Consider the following 27,615-nt stretch of genomic DNA (forward strand, 5'->3'; position numbering starts at 1 on the left):
TTTTTTGAAAGAGGCAACAAAGCTGAATAGATCAAAGGGGAGAGGATCCCGTATAAAAATATTATGTCTAGAGATATTAAATTAGTATATTTTGTATCTATCCTAACAGAAAAGATACAAAGACACTAATAAGAAACACAATTTATTTTTTATTTTTTTATTATTCTTGTTAAATTTTTATAATTATATATTTTTATTATTATATTTTTCTTCTCAAACTTTTTAGATGAAAAAAATAAAAATAAATTATTTTCCCCTAATTTATTTTAATTTATCACCAAATATAATACAAAACACAAAATTTTATATCCCTAATCTTTATGTCTTATTCTCAATATTTTATCTTTGTCATGTACTCAATGCAGCTTAATAGTTAGAGTGAAAAATATTGTTGGTGAGAGAGTGGTAGTTATATCAAAATCAGTCATCAAAATAAAATATATATTAAAATATACATTAAAAATATGTTATATATGTATATATTTATACACAATAAAAATATAATGACTGATTTTAGAATATAAATATTATTTTAGAATTAATATTAGAACTAAAATGAAATTATTTTAAATATCAAAAATTAAAATAATGATTAGAGATATTTAAAAAATTATAAAAAATTTTATAAGAGAAAAAATATTATTAAAGCATTATAATATTAAATTATTAACGACTTTGAAATATAGACTTTTTTTTCCTTTTCATATGAAAAAAAAGCTTAGTCTATTACTTCATAGTACACTACATACTATGTTTTTCCAAATTGGGGATGTAATGAATATTATAAGACAGAGGGACCATTAGGACATACTATCTTTATGTTAAGGAAGAATAATAAAATTAAAATGTATGTGCATTATTAAAGAGAGATAATTGTTTATGTGTGAGATATTGTTACATATATCTAATGTTTCCTCATAATGGAAAAGAACCAAATGAGCTAGACATAAAGAGAATACCAAAGATCTGTAGTGATATCGTTTCAATGAATTAGATCTGCATTAGAGTTTTGCATACAATACATTAAAAAGAGTGGTATTTTTTGTAACATTATTCTAAATATGAGTTCATATCTTTATATTTGAATTGTATTTTTATATTTAAAGAGATATTTTTTATTTTATCTAAACTTTTTTAAAAATATAAAAAATATTAACTGAATTCATCATTTTTTTAGAGACAACAAATATAAATAGGAGAATTATTTAGATATGCAGTTCTCACATCCCACAATATATACATTCATAATTTCATAATATTATTATTATTTTTACTCAAAAACTCTTTTGACATGAGCGTCGGAATCTCTTACAAATATATCTTACTAATACACTCCTATTCTTGTAGAGATGTTGACCCGAAATAAAAAAATTTGTGTCAATCTTGTATTCCAATCTTATGTAAGATTCCACATTGATTGGAGAGGAAACGAAACATGTCTTATAAGGGTGTGGATACTTGTCTCTAACATGATGTGTTTTGACGAGTGAGTATTACATTTTAGATCTTACAAATTTATGTTCTATGAAGTATTTTTAATTCCATCTCTCAGAACTAAAATATCTTGTACCTACTCTTATATATAGCTGTAATTTTAAAATTTTCAGAACATTTTTTTGACTTAATTTTAGTGTTAGAGTTTTTTTTAATGATTAATTTATCAATATATAATAATAACTTAAATAAATCTAATTAATTATTATATTTTCCCAATACTGAACAATATGCTTGCTGAAAATATATATAACACATAAGATATGAGACAACTTGTGTATATGACAAAAATGAAAAAATAATTATTATGGACTCCAGAATTAACAAATAAATTAAATATAATTTCACACACTACAAATGCATAAAAAAAATTATAAGCCTTATACTATGAATTCGACCTTTGCATGGCAATGTTTAGGACCCACTTGCTGATTTAATGTTGAGAAATAACAGCAAATAATATTTGTAAGTATCTCTCTGTTTTTTTCTCAAATATAATGTATAAGACATCACTACTCCTCTTCATCAATTTCTTCTTATATATTCTATTATTATTATAAACTACAATCATATTAAGCTTTGATAAAAAGAGTAGTTTCTTTCTTCAACTAATAATCCTCACACATACAAGTTGGCGAATTGAAGCAAAGATTTTTCTCTTGAATACCATCATCACCAAAAGATGAAGGTAAGATCAATTTTGCCTATAGTAGAAGCAAATTCAAGTTTAATTTATACCCTTTTTTCTAAGTTTGTTTCTACATTATTTCTTTGCTGTATATACAGTTACTTGGCTGGATGCATAGGAAATTTCGCCAGAATAATAGTAGTGAACCATTCAAAGACTTGGTCATAGGTAATAATAAGATATTTTATATATACATATTTCTTCTAAAACATCATCATATTATTTAGCTGTTGTATAGCATGAACCAAAGAAGATGAATGTTATATGCATTTTTCTTTTTATTTTTTTCTTATACATTTTTTTTAATTTTAGATAAGAAGTAACAAATAAGAGAATATAACATATTGATTTTTTATACCATAAATAATATATAAAAAAGACGTATAAAAAAATAGTATAAATATCATTTTTCGTATTAAACAGAAGAAAAAGAAAAATAGTTTAAATTGGGATTTGTGACGAATTTTTCTTTTCTTTAATTTTTTTTTATAATGAAAATTTTTGTATTTTATAAACTTTAGGATTATTACTATAAGAAAAATAAGTCAATTTCACAAATTCAAACATTCCCATATATACATTTTTTTTTTTTTTGTGTCACAGGGAACTCTTGCAATTGTCTTTCAGGGCAATCACCACTTGATGATGAACAAAACTATCTCAAACCAAACAACCATGGTGTCAAGCTTTTCAAGAACATGATGATGAATCAAAAGGTTATGAGAAAATCCTTTGCAGGCATAGATTCAACAAAAGAAACTGAAGACTATTATATTGAACCATCTTCAATGTGTGATGATGATCTCTTCCCTGGGTTCTTAGCAATAGGAACACTTGGATCTTCCTCGGATCAGGTTGTTTCCGACCCGACATCCACTCCGACTTTCGCCATTTCTGTCGAAAGTATCACTCAGAAAGAAGACGAAGTCACCGAGAACGATCTCAAGCTCATTAACGATGAGCTTGAAAAAGTTCTCGGGGCTGAAACAAATGATGATGTCAGCATTGATTATTATTCTTCCGGAAGGAACAGCCACGTCAGCACTGGGCGGAATAGCCATGTCAGCACTGGACGGAGTAGCCATGTCAGCATAATCACTCTTAGTGGAAAACCGATAACAGAAACTCACAACAACAATAATGGTGGTTCTGTTTGTCCACTCCAGGGTTATCTCTTTGGAACAGCGATTGAGTTGTCCGAGACAACAAGAACCTCCTCTTCTTCTTCTTCGACTATAACAGCAGCAGCGACAACGATGACGACAAAGAAAGAGCACAGAACTTCACTTGGAGAATTGTTTCAGAGAAGCAAGTTGGCTGAAGAGTGCGCAAAGAATAATAACAATAATGAAAATAAGGAAGAGAAAAGAGAAGGTGATAAGTCTGCCATGAATATGGTGAAAGAGAAGCTGAAGAAAAGGATCCTTCATCATGCTTCTTCAAGGAACTCCACATCAATGAATGATTCTTCTTCCTGTGCTGCTGAGACAAAACTCAATAAGGTAGATATCAAAAGTTGTATATATATATGTATTCATGACTAATAGAAAAATAGGTTGAATTTTTTATAATGCACATTATTATTATTATGACAAATTTTTTGGTGTTTATATATTTGATGTTGAAATTGTCGAATTTATTTTTTATGATAAATTTTAAATATTTAAAAATTATTTATTTATATATATTTTAAATTAAATATTAATTTTTATTTTTTTTAATAAATTAATTAAATATATATAGGTACCATAATATGCATCTATTATTATTATTCATGTTTTATAACTTATCATATCCTATTATATGTACTTTTAATATTATTGTATTAAAACAGTAACAAATAATGATATCTTCATTAGAAGGAATAATGTGTTGCATGCTTTTTGACCAAATTCTTGTATTTTGTATTATTATAATATATTATATATATTGACAATTTTATTGTATACATAATAAGTCATCTAAGAGATATTATAATCATTATGTATAATATTAGTCAATTTTAAAAGAATTTTTATTAAGAAATTTACTATTTTGTAAATTTAAGTAAATTATAATAATTTTTTATGATATCTTTTTAATGTAAGAGTATATACTATTTACCTTTTATAATAAATTTTATAAAAGGTTAAAAAATAATATTTTTACATTTTTTGTATATATTAAAATATACACAAAAATTATATAAATATTATTTTATGTGTAAAATATAATTTTTTTTACATAAATATAATGCATATATATAACTATAACTCTGGCATGTATATATGTAGATTCTGCATATGTTTCGCAAGAAAGTTCATCCAGAAAGCTCAACAGCTGCACATAAATATTCTAAACAACACCGAAAAAATGAGAACAAGAAGAAGATTATGAGTGACATCAAAGGTAGTGAAATGGTTCATCCAGATTATGATGAAAATGAAGATTCATTCATCAACAGGGAGCACTGGATCAAAACAGATGCAGATTGTAAGTATCAAATTTAATACACTTTTCTCTTCATTTCGAAATAATTAAAGAAATATTTCGGTAATATTAAAGAAATAATATTTAAAATTATTTTATACACATAACATTTGACATCACATTTATTTTTAGTAATAACTAATAAATATTAAAGAAGACAATTTAAAACTGTTCGGATGAATTTTTTTTTATTGTTTTTTAAATATTATTGATATATTTCGGTACAAATTAATTTACAGTATTTTGATTGATAAAAGGTAGAAATTCAGGTGCAGTCGACTTCATGTGAAGTTGATAATTGAGAACTATTAGATGATTTGACTGATTTAACTAAATTTTCATCTAACGACTATCAATTATCAACTTCACGTAAAATCGACTGCACCTGAATTTTCATCTTGATAAAAGCACCATAAGTTTAATTTGTAAGGTTGCTGTTGGTTTAACCTTCTGATGAGTCACATGCACTACTTAACATGATTTTACAACATGACTTTTAATTTGTTGTTGTTTCAAGTTGAAACATTATTGGATGTGCAAGCATGTGGTAAAAAACTGAAACTTCATCATTGCAATCTTAAAGTCTTAAAAGGTTTTATATATATGCTGGTCCCAGATAATATTGTTGGTTAGTCAATTGTTCTTTTTCGATCCCCACTTTCATATCAACCACTAATATTTGGAGATCAAGTCTGGTCAAACACTAGGGTTCAAAACTCTCCTAACACTTCATTTTTCACACTATTGAAATTCGAACCTAACTCGAATATCTTTCTCTATTAATTCATTTTTATTTTTCTATTAATTCTTCAGTGCAATTAAGTATTTTTTAAATATTATTTTTTATTTAATTTAAAAAAAAGAAAATAAAAAATAAATAATTCTCCTGATTTTTTGAATACTTAATACGTAAAAAGTAAATATTTAAATTAATTAAAACAATAATAAATCTTTAAAAATGTTAAATAAAAACTGAAAATTAAAGGACAACTAGCATTTTTTTAATTGCTTCTCTTAAATCTTTATTCATTTACTATTTTTCTAGTGAATTGTTGGTTAAAAAAATTAGAATCTGTTTTTTTTTAATATTTTATGCTTTTGGAATTTCATATAAAAAAGAGAAAATAATAAAAAAAATAAAATTTAATTTTTATTTACAAAATTTTAGAAATAAAAGATAATAAAATTAAAAATTAAAAATACAAAATAAAAACCAAACACACTCTTAATTTTGACTATAATAATGAATATACATGTACCATATAAAATTTATTTTTAACATTTTTTAATTTAATTTTGTGTGCAATGCAGACTTAGTTCTAGAGCTCTGAAAGGGAAAGGTGGAATTTGAGCTGGTTTCTAAGATGTTATACCCTCTATCGATAGTGATGAGGAAATGTTATATATGTATGTTCTTATTACTATGATTATTATTTTTTATCATGATCAGTGCTTGTAATAAGTTGTAACATACATTATTGAACTTATTTATTTGTTATTGTTGTTGTTATTATCATATATAGAAGAAAAAGCAACTTAATTGGGATGATTAAGTTAATAATTGAGGTAGTCATGATCACATCTTCATTGTCTACCTCATAGTGGTGGTCAATGTGAAACTGTAAGGATTTCTCTTGTAATCATGAATTTATCTATACAATCACATGATGTTTGGATACTATTAAATTATTTTTCTACTTTAATCCATGACAATAATAAAAAAATTTTGTAACTCATAAATTTAGCACAATAAAATACATAAATTCAATTATAATTTTAGTCTTTATTATTTTATCTTTATATTCTCTTTAATTATTTTTATCTTATCTTTATTTACTTTTATCTTTCATAAAATAATGCTCTATATATATTTAGTTTTACCCTCATAATTTACAACACACTTCAATACAATTCAATCATGCATTTAATCAATCAATAAAAATTCGCATTCTTTTCTTTTCTTATTCTTTCACATTTTTATCAGATATCATAAAAAAATTATTGATTTATTATTCACTAAATATCTCAAGTTTAATTTCTTGATTTGGAACTAATTAATGATTTGGAATTTAGCTTTAATTAGATTTAGAACTCAATTATAATTATTCATTTGAGGGACGATGATATGACCTTATTTTTTATTTATTTCAATGATCTACCTAAATTAAAATATCGTTGATGACAATTTGACGTATATATATACATATCTTTTTTTATCTCTCCTTAGTTTTTACAATTTTTTATTTGTTTGGTCTTAACATTTTAAACGTCTAATTTTAACCTCAAAAAATTTTAAACAGATTTAATATCATTCTATTATTAAATCTAATACGAACATTTAATATATTTAAGATGCAATAATATTATAGTAGGTAAATAAAATTAAATCGACTATTTAATAACAATCCCTATTATAAATAATTTTTCTTTGATTTTAGAGTATTAATAATTAATTGTTAGGATTTAAGGTTATATAAGAAAAAAAAAATAAAAAGATGAAATATTAAAAAAAATTAGTTATATTTTTTTAATATCTAAAAATAAAAAAATGACTTAATTAAAATTGTTATTAATATTCACATCACTGAATCATATCAAATTTAAAGGTGGTATAACAATAAATCTATATAAAATTTTTGAGAACTAAAATAAGACATTTAAAATATTAGCGACTAAATTAAGATTTAGCCCAAATATAAGAGGCCAAAATAATGCTTTATCCTTTTATTAATAAAGGTTAAAATAATATAATCATAATAAAATAAGATAATGTTGTATATATAACGAGTACAAAAATATTAAGTACACATAAAAAAATTAACTACTAAATCAGTAATTATATATTTGTGTAATTATGATTTATTTTTAATATTTTATTTTTTAGTTATGCCAATAGCTAATATGATAACTGATTTTTTGGATATACTAAGGTAATGAAATTTTTTTGTGATTGAAAATAACATAAAAAAAAAACCTAAAAAAAAGAGTAGAACTCCTCTCTAATAATAATGTTTAAACTATTAGGGGGCAGTAACCACTCTAAATACACCTGCATGTTAAAAGTAGCAATTTTAGCTATATTTTTTAGTTTCGCTAAACAACCAAGTATTTTTATTAATTAATAAGTAAAGTTAATCCAACCCAACAAAAAGCATTCACACAAAATATGCGTAAATTATACACTTTTTCTTTGTGTATTTTTTTTTGGGTGTTTTCTTTTCCTTCTCTTTTTTTATTACTGATGTTGAAGCATTTTTTTTTATTTCTTCTCCTTTTTCTTTTGATATTATTGTAATTTTTTTGATATTTTTTTAAGAAGATAAAAACAACAAAATTATAAAAAAGTGAAATAAGAAAGAGAAGATGAAGAAGAAAATGACCATAATGAAAAATAAAATAATGACGATGATAAAAAATAATATCAAAATTTTTTTAACTTGATACAAAAAATTTCTAAATTTTGACAGCCAAATTTTTTAATAGTAATATAGAAAATTTCTCAACGAATTAAAAGTTATAAAAAATAAATAATATCAAAACTTTTGAAAAATATTATTGAAAATTTTTAATTATGACACTAAAATTTTTCCTAACATATCTTCTTCTTCATTTCTATTTTATTTTTGTATTTTATATAAAAAATTTTAATATCATTTTTTGTTTCATCGTGGTCATCATTATTATTATTATTATTATTTTTTGTATTCTGTTTTTATTTTTATTTTTTGTAAAATTAAAAAAAAATACAAATAAAAAATTAAAAAAAAAGAAAAATAAAATGATGATGATGATGATGATGATGAAAAAAGAAAAAGAAAAAAAGAAGAAGAAATTAATTGAAAAATAAAAAATGAATAAAAAGGAAAAAGAAAAAGAAAGAAAAGATGAAAGTAGCGAACGAAAGAATACGTATATATCGTGACTTTTTTAAGTTTGGTTATGTAAAAGACTTGATTTCTAAAATTACTGTATATTTTTTAATTTTCCGAACAGATTCATCAACAATAGACAATTAAATGTGGTTTCAATCTCTATTATTATTTCAATTATATCCAAAAATGATTGACCAATAAAAATAATCGTACCAATGACAATAAGGTAGCGTTTGTTTCAGGTATTGAGACAGAGACTGAGAGACTGAGACTCAATATCGTGTTTGTTAGTTCAGAGATTGGTACTAAAATTTTTGTCTCTATCTCCAAAATTTCAGTATTTCAGTACCTCCAAAAAATAGGGACACAGGAGACTGAAATTTTTAGAGATGGAGACTGAAAGTTTAATAACATTTTATACCTAAAATACTTTCATTTCAATTAATTAATTTCAATTTTATCTTTTGTGCAAATTAAATTAGAGTTTCATTCTTATTTCAATTCCTGTCTCACATTTTACACCAAACAGAATACTGAAATTTGTTTCAATCCCTATCTTTTAATCTCAGTCTTTCTATCTCTATCTCTCCACCAAACGCTACCTAAGAGCACTATTCTAAAAATGTCCATAATGTGACAAACCGGTTGTTAGAAAGTTACAATTGATTTAACATCAATGCTATTTAAGGGTAAGCACTTAAATCCTTTTAATATTACATGCTTAGCTTTTACACAAGAACCAACCATTCAATAAAATAATAATGCTCCTAAAAATTAAAATAAAAATCTTAAAAGACTACTCTAAGCATGGTATTTACCATCTAGTAAGTATTTTCAGAGGATGTTACAGAATTATTGAGACAAAAATAAGAAAAATTGTGTTTTTCTTTTTATTTATATTTTTTGGTACTATTTGGTAAATTTAATTTTTATACATACACTGTGTAAAAGAATTCTACAAAGATAACTAATTATATATTATCATATTTGTAAAAATGACTAATTTTTAAATTCATTATTTTAAAAGTAATTTAAGTATATTTATGAGTCTAATTATTAAATTATTATATAAAATTCTTTATCATGTCAGTATATTAAAATTAAACTCTTATTAGATTGAATAAAAAATTAGATGCATTTTACATTAAAATAAAAATGTTTTACTTGTTTATGCTTTTGTCTTGTCATTCAATGTTTATGTTCCATAATAATTTTCCTTCAAAGAGATATTTATTTTTATAGAAAAAAATCTTAATACAATTACTAAAAAGGTACTTAATAGATTCCTAGGCATAATGTGTTTCCCTTTACCTTTGTCACATAATAATACACACCAAGTTTCCTAGGCAACCACTGACAAGAAAAAATCCTTCTAAGTATAAGTGTGATGTTCGTATACTATGTAACATGTTCTTATACCTCAGGAGACACAAACATGTTAAATTATTTTGCACATACTTTACACAAAAGGATATAATTTTGTGGTCTAAAGAATTTTATGTACTGTGTTAGATTCTGTATGCATGTAGATATGTGTTTTTTTTTTTTTTTTCATAGAGGTTTCTACATTCTAACCATACATTTTTATTTCATATTTTTTCATATGTTTTACTTTAGTTTTAGCGATTCTATATAGTTTACGGATTATAAGAAATAATAATATTTATGGATTCTTAATATAACTATGATATTTGAACATATAAGAGTGTTTGTATTTAGGTTCAATTATTCTGTTAGTTTTATAGCCGTTTTATTAAATTTTCAGTTAGGTTTTTATACTTTTTTTTTAATTGAATTCTTATCATTATTTTTAATTTTGTTATTTGATATTTTTTATGTCAAAAAATTAAAATTAACCCAATATTTTTTCCTAAATACATATAGTCAAATATCTAATTATATATTAATTTATAAATACTTTTAATTGACGAAAAAATATTCAATTAATTCAAATATTTTTTATATTAAGAAGGACCTAATTATAACATTAAAAGCAGTGTAGAAATTAGAGGTGTGTATGGTCTGGTCCGATTCGAAGACCAGGTCCAGTCCCAAAAATTTTAGGGACTAATTTAGTGTGATTTTACTGAGTTTAGGGCCGGATAAGATTTCAAAATTATACTAAGTCGTTATTTCGGGTCGGACCGGACCATAGCTCCGGTCACCCGAATTCGGTCCGTTGGCCCGGTCATCATACACAATTAATATTTTGTATTATTAGTGATGGATGATGACTATTCTTATGTGAAATTTAAGTATTGTAAACTTTAATAATTTGTGTTATTAGTCATTATAAGACTATAAATTAATGTTTTAAGTTTAAAATGCATAATATTTTAGAGTAATGTATAATATTGTATTATTTGTATTGATTTAAATATTTGGTGTTATTAGACAATATTAGTATTGATTATGGTTATGCTTTAATTTTAGAGAAGGGTTAGTTCTTGTTATATTTTTCTAAGTAAATTTTACCATATCAAATAATGGTTGAAGTATTGGAAATTTGGATATTTTCACATACTAGCTTACAAAAACGTATCAAGGTAACGTAATGTTAACGGCCCGATTTTCACCCAATTTTTACCAATATAATCGTCAGCCGAAAATATATAAGTTTCATCTGGTCTAGGACCGAATTCGGATCTAACAAATAGGATCGGTATATATTTTGGGTCGGATCTAGGTCACATTAAACCTGGTTTCATCAAACCCGTGAACATTCCTAATAGGAATCTAATTGAAAAAAAAATAAAGACCTAATTACAAATTTAACAAATTTATAAAGAGTAACATAATAATTAAACCTTGTATTTACTAAGGCAATGCTAATGTGTTTTAGGAAGTAAAATAATTCTTGGATAGTAACTTGTAATTAGAGATACTAAATAAATAGCATATCACAGGCTTTATTCTTTTTTAAAAATAACATGTATCTCATTTAATTTTTTCTTTAAAAAAAAAATACGGTTAACTTGATTAAACAAGTTATCATTTTAAATCTTAACAATTTAGATAAAATATAACAAAATAGAGAGTTAAAATTTTGTCTAATTAGCAAAGATTAAAGAATATACTATTCGATCTTATAAGAAGTATTTAAAAATGAACCTTATTAAAATCTTAAAGAAATTGACGAAAATAGAATGTTTAAAGTTTAAACATTAAAATGGAGGGCTACATCCAAATATAAGAATACTAGATTGTGCAACTAGATATTTACATTGATATAAAATATAATATTTAAGACGTTCAAGATGTTAAATTACTAAAAGTTTTCTTAGCAATTTCTCCTACAAAGAAATATGTCCATTTGTTGTTTTTGTTGTTGTTTTTTTCTTTGGTTAGCAATGTATTCATTTAATTATGTTTTACTTTTTAAATACACATTTGGGCCTAATCCAAAAAGATTAGACTGTGGGCTAAGTTGTGTCCAATCAATTTTTTGTAAATTTTTTAAAGAAATTTTTTCAAACTTACCAATATGCACATGGGATTATATCAAAACTAATTTATTTCTCCCGTATTTCCATTGGCCAACGACAGATCCTTAAATAGAGTTTAGATCTGTGATGTCTGATGGATTAGTCTTTGATTTATCAGGTTAAAAAATACTATAAACAACCAAAAACTAATTTATTTATATCTGTATATACAAAATAAATTTTCATGTAAAAAAAAATGATGGAATTTTATCCAGAACTCATGGAGATACCTACATGAAATAATATCGAATTGAAGCCTTATGAATTGGGATAGCAGTTTTTTTATATGAAATTAATAATCAATAATTGTTAAATTATTTAATAAATTTAACTAAATTATTATCTAATAATTTTTAACTATCAATTTTACATAAAAAATAAATATACGTAAATTTTTACAGTAAAAAATTCTCTATCACGTCACAATTAACTTCGATAATAATAATAAAATATAATAATGGATATGGTTCAGATCTTGAGTTTGAGTTAAATATATTATTTGCCTAATCATTCCCCTTTGATCAAATTGATTTATTTCGGTTCTATAGATACCTTTTTGTAAAAAAATTGATCACAAAGTTAAATTATTCCTATTTTCAAGTTTCAACCATATTGTGCCCCATAAAAAACTAATGACTATCTTATTCTACTACTATTTCAAACACACAATTTATTAATAGCTTCTTTTCTCTCGTTGAGGTTGAAGGAAACAGAGTGGGGTTATGATGAAGCATGAGAAAAATGAGTTGTCGAAATGCAATATAATAAAAAACATATGGGGTATGGTTGATGGTGTTGCAGCCTCCAATCATCGTTGGTCCACCAATGAAGCATTGAGCATATGCCACCCCAACAACCACGTTTCGTGGCCAATATTATAACCCAACTATTTCCAAAATATTACTACTTATTTCATATTAATATTATTCTGTATTTTTCAGCCTCATCTTTCATACCACTGTTTTGTTAACTGAACTTACTAATTTTTTTTTAAAAATGTTTATGTATCAGCTATCAAATTAATTAATCACTTTATTTATTATTTTATATATTTTAAAACTATTTTTAATATATATACATAATAGTTTAATTTTTTTCACGTTTATTATAATAATAAAATGTATTTAGAAAGGTATCATAATTTAAAACTAATTCTTTGAATATCAGCATAATTAAGAGTTTTAACTTAGTAATTCATATCACCATTTTTAGAATTTTAAATTATTTTTCACCCATTATTTTCTTTCATAGGCAATTTACTATTTTTCCTTTTAGATTTTTCTTTTTTGGTTAGTATTATCGTCAATATTTAATTAATAATTTTAGTAAGAGAAAAAGACAATTAAATATAAACTATTAAATCATTCTTTCACCTTAATTCATGGCAACAATAAAATTTTTTTTCATAACTCATAAATTTAACCCAATAAAATAAATAAATTCAATTATCATTTTAATCTTTATTATCTTATCTTTACTTTTATCTTCGTATACAATACTCTCTATATATATATATTTAATTTTACATTTATAATTCAATCAATCAACATCAATCAATAAAATTTCTTTCTATTTTTTTTCTTATTCTTTTATAATTTTATTATAAACTAATAACTATAACTAATAATAATTTTTTTTTGATGGGGAACTAATAATAAGTATATTAGACAAAAACTTTTCATTAGGGATTTGTTAGATTTTTTGTAACAATAATAATAATTTATCTTATGTTATATTAATAATGGTAACGGTAATTAAGAAAAAAATATAAATAGAATATTCGGAGTGAGGAGGAACAGTCAGAAAGGACAGAATAACGTTAACGTTCAGATTTATCCACGTGTCTCATTCTCCCGCTCCGTCCATCTATCCGTTAACCTAACTCTCTCTCTTCCTCTCTCTCTCTCTGTCTCTCTCTCTCTCTTCTGCAACTCTTCCCACCTTTGAAACCACACAAACCAAGAAAACCGAAAAAAAATTTGAAAAAGAAAAAAAAAAGACAAAAAGAAAAACCGTTATTCCACACACATTGAATCTCTGCAACAATGGGGAAGCTTCTCTGCGATTCCACCACCGTCGCCGCCGAACCGTTCCAAGGTTCGCCATCGCCGGCTCTTCCTTGGCGGGATCCGAAATCTACCGCGCCGATGGACGCCATCGGAGCTGTAGATCTCGTCGCTCCGACCAACGTTGCCGCCGCTGGAGGCGTCGGCGGCGGTTGGGAGGACGTTATAGGTCTGGAGGACCAGCAGCGGCGCCACTTGCAGAGGCTGCACGCTAAAGGCGTACTGTGGAAGCCACCGCCGGAGGATGAGGAAGACGATGACGATTCTTCTTCGTCTTCCTCCTCCTCGCCGTCGTCATCTTCTCTCAGATCCGTCGTCTTCCGCCTCTCTCACGGCGGCGAGGTCTCCTCCGACGGTAACTGCCTCTTCACGGCGTCGCGGAAAGCGATGTTAGGAGGCGACGACGACGGAGGATTCGACGTGCGGGAGCTGCGGCGGAGGACGGTAGCAAGGTTTCTGGAGGATCTTGGATCTGCGGGATTTGAGGAGAGAGAAGCGATAGACGACGCGATCCGGCACATGTACTCGCCGGATCTGAAGAACGGTTGGGGGATTCACGTCGTTCAAGAGGTGAAGTTGTTGGCCAAGAAAGAGGACAGGTTCGCCCTCGATTCGGCCATCGAAGAGCTCGTTCACCTCGGCATGCAAAGGTATCGCTTCTTTCTTTCTTAACGATTCGCTCGTTCTTGGAAATCGATTTCGAGTAGCTGAAGAAAAATCTGTAGAAAAACACATTGAATAAATAAGAAAAAAAAAAGCCTACTCTGGATTTTGCATCGGTGAAACTATTCTGCACAATCTCTATTGTTACATTTTATTTTTTGAGTTTGAAAATAAAAAATGAAATCGTTTCCGAATATTTTGTTTTGAAGATTGTTGAATTATAAATTTCAATTGTGGTGGTGGTTTTTTTTTTTCCGCTGTGTGATTTTTATTTTGTGGTGTTTTTTGGTTTTATGATTGAAGAGAAATGGCGGCAGAGTCTATTTACAAAGAGAGGTGTATTCCGGTGAATGATGGTCCAAGTTGGGCCAAATACATGTTGATCTCTGGTTCTGCTGATGATGAATATGATATCATCACTTTGCAATATACTGAGGAAGGTTTGTTATCTGTAGATGAGAACAGAGAAGGTCATGCTGCAGCTTTCGGTGATGATATTGCTATTGAGTGCCTTGCAACTGAGTTCAAGCGTGAGATTTATGTGGTAAGAAAAATATGGGGAGCTTTTGGATTGATATTCCACAACGATGTTGCCATGTTTTAGAGGTTCTTGTGTGAATATGTGTGTTGTTTCTAACTATTTTGTTGATGCAAGTTGTTGCATTATTTTTTATAGTATTATAATTTGATGAATCACTGCATAGTTGAATTTAATAGCATGTAACTGGAGTCTTGGCCTGCTACTGTGGATATTATTGTGTTAGACCTGTGTAAAATGTAACACATCTAATTATTTGTTGCTTGTTGAATTTTGTACTTCTCCTCTTTACAGGTTTGATTGTGACCTGATATCATTGCTTAACGACCCTTATAATGGTGTATTTGTGGAGATCCTAATTTCTTATTTTCCCACGTTTGTCATCGTGTATTTGTTGCATGCTCCTGATATTGTAGCAAATGATATAGACATGTACCGAAGGATCAATTATATGAACAGGAATATAACTTTATGTACATGTTTGTGAGTGGTTATCCATCAACAAACTCTCCATCTGAATTTGTTATCATCTTCAGGTGCAAGCACATGGTTCTGATGCCATGGTTGATGAAGAAAATTGTGTTTTCTTCCTTCCCCACCGTCCAAGGAGCCAAGTTACAGAGCTTCCCTTCTTCCTTTTCATGAAAGGAACAGGTAATGCAGAACAAGATTGTACATAACTATTTTTGCTCATGCTTTCCCTTTCGTGTTTTTCTTCCCATGGTGTTTGTTTCCTAATGAAATTTCTAAGTAATTCCCCTTATTGCAGGTTGGTGTGGCGCTGGAGCTGACCATTATGAGCCCCTTATTGCACATCCATCTGCCTTTGTTTCGCAAGAAAAGGTTGCTGTTGTACTGTGAGGCTTCAGGGCCTGCAATTTTGTGGAGTAGACAAATGAGTTTAGAAGTAGAATTCCTTTGCCCTATTTATTATGGCGCCTCTTGAAAAATGTTTGGCCTGCCATCTCTCTGGTTCTCCTGATAGTACTATTCCTGGCCTCAAGGAGGATCTCATTTTGCCTAGGCATTCATCATTTTGTTGCTGACATTTAGAATCAATCATCTTTGACTCTTGTGACATTTGTTGACTTAGCAGGTTTTGCCCTGCAGAGTTTGAGCTACTACCCCTAGAGTAATTTTCCCTAGTTTTTCACCGGCTTCTGTTTTTTTTGTTGTTCATGTTGTTGAGTTCAGTGGATTAGAGGTGTACCTTCTAGGTAGTGTGTTGTTCAAAACGGAAGAATTGTATCTGAGTTTTTTTTTATATTTTCACCAATTTAATGAAGTGGCTTCTTTTCTGGCCATCATAGTCATTTTTTACTTTTTAGTTCAAAGTTTCAATCCAGCAGAGAATGTCACATCCGAGTGGATTTCTTGAATTGAATGAAATCAACAGTGCCAGCAATTGATGGTGATGTTTGTGTCGCAAACCAAGGGAAGTGCATTTTGACAACATAATCATTTCTTATTACTTCAGGAATAAAGGAGTTGTGCCATTAAAGCACTGATTAAGGAGTGGAAAGAATGGTTCTTAGAGTAATTCATTGAATAATACTCTGAAAGCCTTGGTCCTTATTGTCCAGAATAATTTCTTTCTTGATCTTTGGAAGCACTGATTGGTTAGACCCATTAAATTTAGTTCTCAGGAAAGAAAAGAACAAAACATTGTGGTACAACTCAATACCATAAAAGCCTTCATTCTTTTTTCTCCCGAATAGTGCACTATTGTCAATTGTATTTGTACTTGTACATATAAACCTGCGAAAAGGACTACACAAATAAATAGTAATGCTGGCGTAACTGAATGAAAACAAAAGTTGATGGCTTCATAGCTAGTTGATGCAATTTAAGTTTTTGATAAAAACAACAAATAATAGGTGATAAGTTTAAATTAAACCAACCCATTCTAAATAAGACAAGATAGTCAACTATAGTAGCTAATATGACAATATATAATTAGATAATAGTCTAAACAAAATTATGCCATGCAATTAACTCTTAAACTAGTGTAAATATAATACTAGTAGATGATAATAACAAGCATAAAACAAATATATAACTATATAAGAGATAAAAAAAAGGGGGGGGGGAAACCAAAGGTAATACATAACAGTGTTTTATTTTTTTATTTTTAATTGACCAAAAATCACTTGAAGAAAAGTTCAGGGTCAACAAAATCACAAAAGTTGAGACCATTGACAAATCAAATTGATGTTCGAAGGGTGGTAGAGATAGCAAATTGCAAACCTCAATAAAAATTAAAAACGTGTATTTATGGTGTCTCCCTTTCGTTTGGGCCAACCTAACTACCGAATCAGAGGAACAAAAAAGCGCATTGTTCTCTTCCAACTCTGCAAAAGGGACAACGCTGAAAGCACCCTTTCGGAGATCTCAAGGGCCTTAACCTTAATCTTAACCTTCCTTAATCCTTAACCCCTTCCCTCACACACTTTCCCCTCCTAAGGTGTCCCTCGTTTTCTCCGAAGCCTTCTTATTAACTCTCTATCTCTCTTAACCTTTGACGCAAACACAAACACTTCTTCGAAAGCACGCAACAGCTCAACGCTATTTCATGGCTACCATCTGTTCGACGCATTGCCGCTCATACCCTTCGCTGCAAACTGTTTCTTCGCCATCGTCTAAGCTCGGTCACGTGCCGCAGCACGTGACCCTGTCGTCTTCCGCATCGAAGCGGTTCCTTGCAGCTAAGGTGTCCCTGAAATCTCAGTCAGATTCCAACCAGGTTGCCGTTCACACCCACCAGCCACAACAAAGCGATGGTTCGTTCCTCATCGGTTTTGACGCTATCTACTGCAATTTCCTTTGACTTAGCTTGTATTCTTGAAAGTTTGTCATTTTCTGATACCCTTTTGTTTGTTGATTCCGATTTCGAATCTTTGCTGTTTGTTTCTTTTTTCAGCATGCCACAACGCTTTTCATTATCTCTTTTAGCTGAATGTTTATTTACTTAATTAGTTTTCTCCCCTGAAGTTACGTTTTTAACCTAGATGGTTAAGTTAGGAGTGTGTATTCATATCCAAATTGAACACGGTAATGCAATGATTCTAAGAAACTTAGACGAAATACTAATAGCAACAATTTCATGAGATGATACATGATAGGTTGGGAATTTGTGATTTTAGTTGTATTATGTGGTTTGGAGAATCCTTAGTCTTAATATGCAAATAGCACATGAATGTAGGTGCTGCCACAGCTGCCGCAGTCCCTGTTGATATTGACACTACTCAGAAGCTTTTGAAATCTGAATTATTGTCATTTACCTCGGCGGAGGAGTCTCAAGCTGAAGCCAGCTTTTACAACAATGAGAACGAGTCTGTTAGTATTACTGTCGTTGGAGCCTCTGGAGACCTTGCTAAGAAGAAGATATTTCCGGCTCTCTTTGCACTTTACTATGAGGATTGTCTTCCTAAGGTTGGAATTTTTTTTATCATGGCTTCTGACGTAGTTTTTGAAATATTTGGTTCTATTTGCATGGTTGAGAAGTAAATGTTCGTTTTATGGTTATGGTAGCACTTCACCATCTTTGGTTATGCTCGAAGTAAGATGACTGATGCTGAACTGAGAACCATGGTTAGCAAGACTCTCACTTGTAGAATTGATAAGAGGTAGACATTATACCTACCAATTGTTTATAGTCATTTACGCTGGTATTATTTAACTTAATTTCCTTATTTTTCATGCTTAAGAAACATGTTAAATGTATGAAAAATTTATTCTATTGATTTTCAGAGAGAACTGCGGTGAAAAGATGGATGAATTTCTTAAGAGATGCTTCTACCATTCTGGTCAGTATGACTCTCAGGAAAACTTTGCAGCGCTGGACAAGAAGCTTAAGGAACATGAGGTAATTTTAATTATGGCGTATCATTTTAATTTATGTCAAGAACTCAAAATCAACATATGAAGGATGGATGAACTTATCCTTTTCTTTTCATTCTATGTATGCTCTTCTAAGCTTTTCTTTCTGATCTTAATTTAGCCATCTGGTTTTTGCTTTTGTAGAATGGGAAAGCGTCTAATCGCCTGTTCTATCTATCAATTCCTCCAAACATATTCATAGATGCTGTAAAATGTGCCAGTTCATCAGCATCTTCTGGTAATGGTTGGACAAGAGTCATTGTTGAGAAGCCTTTTGGTCGAGATTCAGAATCTTCAGCTGCTTTAACAAAATCGCTCAAGCAGTATCTTCGTGAGGATCAAATTTTCAGGTTTTCTACCTAAACCGATTATGTAATCTGCTACTTTACAGACTGTAAGTTTCACTACTTAAAATCATGGAGAATCATATACAGGATTGACCACTATCTGGGGAAAGAGCTTGTGGAAAATCTCTCTGTTCTCAGATTTTCAAATCTCATTTTTGAACCATTATGGTCAAGGCAGTACATAAGAAATGTACAGTTTATATTCTCAGAAGATTTTGGCACTGAAGGGCGTGGAGGGTAATGTTTCTTCCTTAGCTTCATTCACACTTTCTAATCTATAGAAGGGATTCTCATTTGTTTACTTATCTGTGCAGGTACTTCGACAATTATGGTATAATAAGAGATATTATGCAGAATCACTTACTTCAAATACTAGCCCTCTTTGCAATGGAAACCCCTGTTAGTTTGGATGCAGAGGATATTAGAAATGAAAAGGTCTCATCGTTATACATCTTGCTTTGAGTTGTTTAAAACAATGTTAAATTTTCTCATCACCAGTGTTTCCACTGGTTAATGGATGTCAGGTTAAAGTTCTTCGTTCAATGAGACCATTGGAACTTGGGACTATGGTTATAGGGCAGTACAAGAGTCACACCAAAGGAGGTGTTACATATCCAGCATACACGGATGACAAAACTGTACCGAAGGGCAGCTTAACTCCAACATTTGCTGCAGCTGCCCTTTTCATAGATAACGCAAGATGGGACGGAGTGCCTTTTCTGATGAAGGCTGGGAAAGCATTACACAAAAAGGGGTTAGTGGAAGAAATAGATCTTGTGTTTGTTGGATGCCACCTCTATTCTTTAATTATACTTTTTTTCTTTAAAAATATTTAAGTAATTTTTGTCTTGAGTTCAGAGCTGAGATACGGGTACAGTTCAGGCATGTGCCAGGCAACTTGTACAATCGGACTTTTGGGACTGATCTTGATCGGGCCACGAATGAACTTGTTATAAGAGTACAGCCTGATGAAGCTATTTATTTGAAGATCAACAACAAAGTTCCAGGTCTAGGAATGAAATTGGACCGCAGTCATCTGAATCTGCACTATGCAGCAAGGTATTTTCTTTTTACTTGAAAAAAAAAAAAAATAGTTTGTGACCCCTGAATTTCATCCGTGTTTATAACTTTATATTATACCTGGACACCTTATTAATGTTACCATCTTACATGGTCATGGAAAAATTTTAATGTCACATTGATCTAATGTCAACATTAATATTTTACACACTATTCATGATTCTATGATTTCCAACTTATTTGTTGCCTCACTTATGAAATTTCAGACTCTATTTCTAATGGTCATTTTCTTTGATCATTTAAGCCAACCTTTTCCTTTTATTTATTTCAGATATTCTAAGGAGATTCCAGATGCATATGAGAGGCTACTTCTGGATGCCATCGAAGGAGAAAGAAGACTCTTTATACGCAGCGATGAGCTTGATGCTGCATGGTCACTCTTTACACCTGTATTGAAGGAACTAGAAGAGAAACGGGTAGTTCCAGAGTACTATCCTTATGGTAGTCGGGGTCCGGTTGGCGCTCACTATCTTGCCGCCCGATACAATGTCCGGTGGGGTGACCTTGGGATAGACACGGATCAATGATCGTGACATTTTTTTCATTTGTCGCAGTCCGCGATCAGCCTCTGGATGTTAGCTACAATGCAAATGTCTGGTTTGTGGTTTCTTCTTGAAGTGCAGCTTGTCTCATACTATTATTATCATTGTTGCTTCCCTAGCAGATAGGTTTGAGGCATACATGAATTCATGTAAAGCATCAAAGCAGAAGAATAAAACGTTAGATTTTAAATTCTTTTTGTTTTTTGGATTATCTGTTTTTTAGGGTGCAAGAAATAGGAGTTCAAAGATGTTTCATGCAGATGTAGTTCCCAATCAATTTAGCTATTTAATGCAGGTGCCTACTTTAGTAAAGATGTCAAAAATAATTTTTTATCAGAATATTTGTTTAACTACATTTTAAAAGTGTGATTTATGAGAGAAAATAACAGTTTAAAAGAATCAGTAACGCTTTTAAATAAAAATAACGTTTTTATAACGTACTAAAATCATACTCATTTTAGAAATCTACTTAATATAATAATATTAGAGAACAAATAATGTTGAACAAAACTAATATCTTATGGCATATTATAATATTTGTTTTAATAGTATAATTCACTATTTGTCCTTTTGGTTTATATACAACTTATTAATTAGTTTTGAATCTTCTCTACAACTTCAAAATGTGTTACATTTCAAGAGAATTTTGGTAGATTTGCAAACACAATTATTTCATACAATTAATAGCAAGTTATTTTTCATTTGAGAAATAACCGCTAATGTGAAATAATTATAAGTAATATAACATGTGATATTATGAATTACATATATTATGTAATGCTTCTTATGCATTACAAATATTATGAATTACTTGTGACAGGAATTCAAGGGCACGAGAGGATTAAGAAGGACACGAGAAAATCATATTAATTCCATATTTGCATTTGCATTAATATATTTGTAATGTATGCCAACTCATCCTACGTTGTTTCATAATCTTTTGACAAAAAACATGTTAGAGAAATTGGGTTCCAACCACACATCCTAAGTTTTTTCTTCTAGAAATGTTATTAGAAATTTACCAAATATACCACGGAAATATTAAATGCCACATTGGACTATTCATAACGTCATATTCATTTTACAAGTCTTTCCTTTATTTTTGTTGCCATAGTGTTATTATTCATTTTTTTTAAGAAAATGAAATAAAATTTTGAATTCCACACATCTATACTTAGTAATCAAAATTCTCATAACAAATATTTGACTGAATTAATAACTTTCTCTTTTAACATCACATCAATTTAAGATAAATATAATAATAAAATTTACTTAGGAGACAGCCACCACTTCATCATCCAACTAAATCCTCTTATTTAATTCTCAAATGTAATCAAATATAGTATAAAGTTATTTTATAATATCAACCAATAAAAATAAAAAAAAAATTATCAACATATAGTCTTTTTATATACATATAATTACTCATTATGATATGAATTTTTTCATAATTTCTGCTAATATATAAATAATAATCTCAAAAGCCAAACAGCAAATATAAATACACACACAAAACCAAAGAAAAAAAAAAAGAAAAAGACACAAAATAAACAGAGTATACCTCTCTCTCTCTCTCTCTCTCTCTCTCTCTCTCTCTGTTATCGTTATCACAACACAACACACCTCGTACTGTGTTCTGTTCTGTACTTCTGTTGTGCTCTGTTCCGTAGCCACACCCCAAAATGGATTTTCGGTACTTTTCTATGCCTACGGACGATGAATTTGAGAAGCTTCTCATTCGGATGAATCCTCCAAGGTCAAAATAAAACATCAATTTTTTAAGATTTTCCTTAAGTTTATATTCTTGTTCTTTAATCTGAGCTTTTTTTTTTTTCCAGAGTAACTGTGGACAACAGTTCTAGCAAAACAGACACATTGATAAAGGTTTCAAATTTTGAATCCTTGTTTGAAAATTTTGGGTTTATCCTTTTAGCATTGCAAAAGGGTCATCAAAAAACTCTGAATTTAATTGAAATTCTGAATTTTTTGAAGGTTGATGGTGCAAATAGGCGTGGGATATTATTGAAGATGGTTCAAACTCTGATTGATATGAACATCATTATAAATAGAGCTTACATTTCCTCTGATGGAGAATGGTTCATGGATGGTAATAAGCTTCTAAATTCTCTCCCTTTTTTTTTATATATTTTTTGTCCTTTTTTTTTGGGCTTCAACTACCACTATGCACAATCCAGTGTTTCATTGTACGGATCAAAATGGGAATAAGCTTCTTGAAGATAATTTAGCCGACAGAATTCAACAGGTACATTTGAATAACCAACTTTTTTGTTGAGATAGAAAACTGGGCCACACTTGACCCACCAAACTGTTAAAAGATGGTGTTTCGGGTTTGAGCAGGCTTGGGCCGTGAGCCCATCTAATAATTTTCTTATTTTGCTTACATGTTTTGTGATTTGCATATTTTTACAACTAAATAATTAGCTACTAAAATAATCAAACTTGTTTACAATAGTATAACTAAAAGAAAATGATTAGATATCAAATACATATTTTTATAGACGAGTTATTGCTCAAATGACATAGTCTTTCCATACTCTCCTAGAGATCGCAGACTCCAGACTCCTTATCTTTGGAAAAAAATACATAGTGACTAATTGTTAGTTAATATTTGGTGTACATATAATATGTGTATCATCATCATCATCATGGAACATGGATGCAATACCTTGAATACCACTAGTCCTACCATTAAGCTCCTAATCTTTGTCTTTTGTACAAAATGAGAAATGGGATACAAGGGAAAAAGGATATAGTTCTGTTTATGAACAATTTATAGCATATTAGATCACAAATATATTGAAAATGAACCCAACAATACAAGAAGCACTAATTAGTAATAAGTGAAAATTCACTAGCAGTTGTCTTCATGTGAATTTTTTAATTAAGAATCGTTAGATGATTTGATATGTTTGGCTAAATTGTTATCTAACAATCTCAACTAACAACTTTACATGAAAATAATTGCATATGAGTTTCCACTTTAGTAATTAGTTCTCAAACTTGAATTAGCTAAATAGTTTTAGACTGCATAAACTGTATACTATTTAGAACTCTAATCACAATTTAAAACCATAAGTCATATACTGATATCTTTGTTTCCCCTCTTGACTCATCTTAGTCACTTGGTCCAGCAGCCTTTGGTTTCCAAGCTCTTAGGAGATCCATTGGAGTTGAAGTTGAATCCATTTTAGAACACACAACAATTGAATTAACCGGAAAAGACCGGCCGGGACTACTCTCGGAGATTTTCGCCATCCTCGCAGACCTTAAATGCAATGTGTTGGCAGCAGAAGTATGGACACACAATTCAAGAATGGCATCAGTTCTTTACATAACTGATGAGGCAACAAAGTTGCCAATCAACAATCCTGAACATCTTGCAAAGATCAAGCAGCTCTTGTTCTATATTCTTAGAGGGGACATAGAAAACAAGAGTGGTGGTGTTGATGCCAACACTGCTGTTGTCTCTGTTGGATCAACTCACAAGGAAAGGAGGCTGCACCAGATGATGTATGCTAATCGAGATTACGACACGTGTGATGAGGATTGTAATGGATCAACAAGTGATGAGAGTAACAAGAAGAAACCAATTGTGACTGTTGATTATTGTGCTGATAAAGTATACACTGTTGTGAACTTGAGGTGCCTAGATAGGCCAAAGTTGCTCTTTGATGCTGTTTGCACTCTCACTGATATGCAGTATGTTGTTTACCATGGAACTGCCATTGCTGAAGGACCAGAGGCATATCAGGTTTCTGAATTCATATTTATATGGAATTGATAAATACTTTAGTAGTTTTCTACCTGCTAATTCTATCATACCAACATAGACTTTATTGTTTTCATGTTTACATAAAAGTTCCAATTCACTGAGGTAGCATTTGTTTTTAGAGACTGGAAGACTGGGATTTAGTATTGTGTCTCGGGATTCAAAATTCAAAATTTCATTACCTTTAGAAAGTAAGGATACTGGAGATTGGAAGTTTTGGGGGCGAAAACTAAAATTTTAATAACATTTTTTTTCAAAAATACTTTTATTTAACTTTTCAAATTCTAAATCTACCATTCAATCTCCAATTCTCCATATTTATCTTAAATTAAATATAATTGAGACATAATTCAGTCTAACATATTTTATACCAAACACAATATAGAGACTTAATTTAGTTTTTATCTCTCAGTTTTCATCTCCCAATCTCAGTCTCTCAGCCTCCGTCGTGTTTCCAAACACAGCCTAATAGTTTGTATGGTTTTGTTGTTTTATCCGTATTTAGTCACTAAATTGTTTATATTTCGCAAATAATTTTAGTTCTTAGTAATATGTCAGCATGTAAAAAATAAACGAATCATCCTGTATAACTAATGAACTTAGACTAGCTAGGCCTAAACGGGTCGAACTAACCCATTTGACATATAAATTCGTTTGCATGCAAGTTCAATTAAACCTTTACTCCTAAATATTGTGTTAGATTTCGTATTCATGCAACAATCTCTCTTGGATATACAATTAACCTTCACTAATAAAAGGATTTTGCTTTTTTTTTTGTTTTTTTTTTCTTCTTTTGTAACAGGAATATTATATAAGGCATATAGATGGATATCCCATCAGCTCTGAAGCAGAAAGACAAAGAGTGATTCATTGCTTGGAAGCTGCTATTAAAAGAAGAACTTCTGAAGTACTATAATAGATTCTAAATTTCTAATATAACCTTTTTGTTATAATTGATACATATTAATTAATTAATACTTGATTAATTATTACAGGGCATACAACTAGAATTTTGTTGTGAAGATAGAGTTGGACTTCTGTCAGATGTAACTCGAATATTTAGAGAGAATGGATTTTCAGTAATTCGTGCTGAAGTTACAACAAGAGATTGTAAAGCCATGAATGTGTTCTATGTTGCTGATGCATATGGTGCTCCTGTTAAGACTGAAACAATTGAAGCTGTTAGAAAAGAAATTGGCTTCACCATACTTCATGTCAAGAATAATGATAACAATAACAATAACAATGTAATGAATGCATTCTCATCATCAAAGGATACAACACCCCAAGAGAGTGGAACATTTTCTTTGTCTAATCTTTTTAAAATGAGGTCTGTCAAGTTCTTCTGCAAAAGCTTCATGGGGTCTTTTTCTTGAACTATTTCATATTATTATATGTTGTAATTTCATAAGATGTGTGTGTGTATGTGTGTGATATTCACTTTTCTGGTGAGTATTTTATGTACACTTAGGAGGGAAAAAAAAGGGAAAGAAAGAAAATAGAAAATAGAAAATTGATTCTATTCTATTTGTTATTGTAATGATTTGTGGTTGATCTCTTTGGATCTTTGTTATTAGTATAAAGTTGTAATCAATTTGTCAGATTATAGAGCTTGGTGTATGTAGTAGGCATATTTATTTGTAGCATATTTAATAAATCTGTCATTTTCTTTTTTTTTTTAATTATTTTCGATCATGTTATATATATATATTAAAAAATTAATCATAAAAATTGTCATTTATATAAATTATATATTAAAATATAGAATGGATATTAAAAATAAATTAATAATATATAGGTTTAATTACTCTGTTGATTGTTATATTTTCACCAAATTTTTAATTAGATTCTTATATTTTTTTCCTTTTAATTAGATCCCTATACTGTTTTAATTTTGTAATTAAGTTTTTACTAGTGTAAAAAATATTAGATTTAATTGAATATTTTTTCGCAAATTGAAGGTATTTATAATTAAAAACTTAATAAAATCTTTGACGCATGTATTTTGGTAAAAATATTATGTTAATTTTAACATTTTTAATATGAAAATAACGTAATTACAAAATTAAAAATAGTGTAGGAATTCAATTGAAAAAAAAATGGAGACCTAATTAAAAATTTATTAAAACTATAGAGACTAATAGAATAATTATTTGTACAAAAATTTAGTGATTATTTATATATATATTATACGTAAAGAGTTAATTTTTACTACAATTAAGGTAATTTATTTACTCTTTGAAGCATAGTTGTCAGAACCGAACCGGTGATCGAACCGGTGAGGTCACTGGGTCACTGGGTTACTGGTTCAACCGGTGGGTCACTGGTCGAACCGGTTAACCCGGTATAATTAAGTAATTATGTAAAATTTAATTATTTTTTCTTTATTATAAGTACTTTTATTTTGTTTTTATAAAAATAATAATTATTTTTAAATTTTAATACTTTATTAATTAATTTATATTTATTGTATTATTGTATTATTATAAATAAAAACTTACGTACAGTTAATTTTCATGTGAAGTTGATATTTAAAAACAGTTAGATGATTTGACAAGTTTAACTAAATATCATCTAACAATTTTCAATTATTAACTTCATATGAAGATAACTGCATGTGAGTCTTTACCTATTATTATATGCTACAATTATTTATTGAAAAAATAATATTAATAGATATCATATAATCATAAAAAGAAAAA

At 29.1% G+C, this 27,615-nt stretch overlaps 4 protein-coding genes across 9 annotated transcripts; all 4 read left to right on the forward strand.

Annotated features, from left to right (window-relative positions):
- Positions 1 to 2,043: 2,043 nt before the first annotated feature.
- LOC130977095 (protein LAZY 1-like) lies at positions 2,044 to 6,309 on the forward strand. 3 transcript variants are annotated; one of them, XM_057902103.1, is made up of 5 exons: positions 2,044 to 2,182; positions 2,281 to 2,350; positions 2,786 to 3,684; positions 4,456 to 4,654; positions 5,963 to 6,309. In XM_057902103.1, the coding sequence occupies exons 1-5, from the start codon at positions 2,177 to 2,179 to the stop codon at positions 5,980 to 5,982; spliced, it is 1,194 nt and encodes a 397-aa protein (XP_057758086.1). In that variant the 5' UTR covers positions 2,044 to 2,176; the 3' UTR covers positions 5,983 to 6,309. The 3 variants fall into 3 exon arrangements, with proteins under 3 accessions (XP_057758086.1, XP_057758087.1, XP_057758088.1); XM_057902104.1 differs by having other exon boundaries at positions 2,810 to 3,684; XM_057902105.1 differs by lacking the exon at positions 2,281 to 2,350 and having other exon boundaries at positions 2,089 to 2,182; positions 2,810 to 3,684.
- A 7,511-nt stretch (positions 6,310 to 13,820) lies between these two features.
- Positions 13,821 to 16,595, forward strand: LOC130976317 (uncharacterized). Its single transcript, XM_057901154.1, has 4 exons — positions 13,821 to 14,724; positions 15,041 to 15,281; positions 15,812 to 15,929; positions 16,045 to 16,595. The coding sequence occupies exons 1-4, from the start codon at positions 14,054 to 14,056 to the stop codon at positions 16,134 to 16,136; spliced, it is 1,122 nt and encodes a 373-aa protein (XP_057757137.1). The 5' UTR covers positions 13,821 to 14,053; the 3' UTR covers positions 16,137 to 16,595.
- Positions 16,596 to 17,571: 976 nt separating this feature from the next.
- On the forward strand, positions 17,572 to 21,413 carry LOC130973260 (glucose-6-phosphate 1-dehydrogenase 2, chloroplastic). Of its 2 annotated transcripts, XR_009084094.1 has the most exons (11): positions 17,572 to 18,055; positions 18,478 to 18,707; positions 18,807 to 18,901; positions 19,026 to 19,140; positions 19,299 to 19,504; positions 19,589 to 19,738; positions 19,816 to 19,936; positions 20,026 to 20,255; positions 20,360 to 20,560; positions 20,853 to 21,178; positions 21,347 to 21,413. XR_009084094.1 is itself a non-coding variant. In XM_057897708.1 (10 exons), exons 1-10 carry the CDS (start codon positions 17,848 to 17,850, stop codon positions 21,106 to 21,108), a joined length of 1,812 nt encoding a protein of 603 aa, XP_057753691.1. In that variant the 5' UTR covers positions 17,572 to 17,847; the 3' UTR covers positions 21,109 to 21,382. The 2 variants fall into 2 exon arrangements, 1 of the variants encoding a protein (XP_057753691.1); XM_057897708.1 differs by having other exon boundaries at positions 20,853 to 21,382.
- A 753-nt stretch (positions 21,414 to 22,166) lies between these two features.
- LOC130973261 (ACT domain-containing protein ACR4-like) lies at positions 22,167 to 26,552 on the forward strand. 3 transcript variants are annotated; one of them, XM_057897709.1, is made up of 7 exons: positions 22,167 to 22,879; positions 22,962 to 23,007; positions 23,116 to 23,230; positions 23,319 to 23,386; positions 24,263 to 24,895; positions 25,716 to 25,820; positions 25,909 to 26,552. In XM_057897709.1, the coding sequence occupies exons 1-7, from the start codon at positions 22,806 to 22,808 to the stop codon at positions 26,287 to 26,289; spliced, it is 1,422 nt and encodes a 473-aa protein (XP_057753692.1). In that variant the 5' UTR covers positions 22,167 to 22,805; the 3' UTR covers positions 26,290 to 26,552. The 3 variants fall into 3 exon arrangements, with proteins under 3 accessions (XP_057753692.1, XP_057753694.1, XP_057753693.1); XM_057897711.1 differs by lacking the exon at positions 23,319 to 23,386; XM_057897710.1 differs by lacking the exon at positions 23,319 to 23,386 and having other exon boundaries at positions 24,279 to 24,895.
- The last annotated feature ends 1,063 nt before the right edge of the window (positions 26,553 to 27,615 follow it).

Source organism: Arachis stenosperma, chromosome 4, assembly GCF_014773155.1.
Source record: "Arachis stenosperma cultivar V10309 chromosome 4, arast.V10309.gnm1.PFL2, whole genome shotgun sequence".
Classification (NCBI taxonomy): domain Eukaryota; kingdom Viridiplantae; phylum Streptophyta; class Magnoliopsida; order Fabales; family Fabaceae; genus Arachis; species Arachis stenosperma.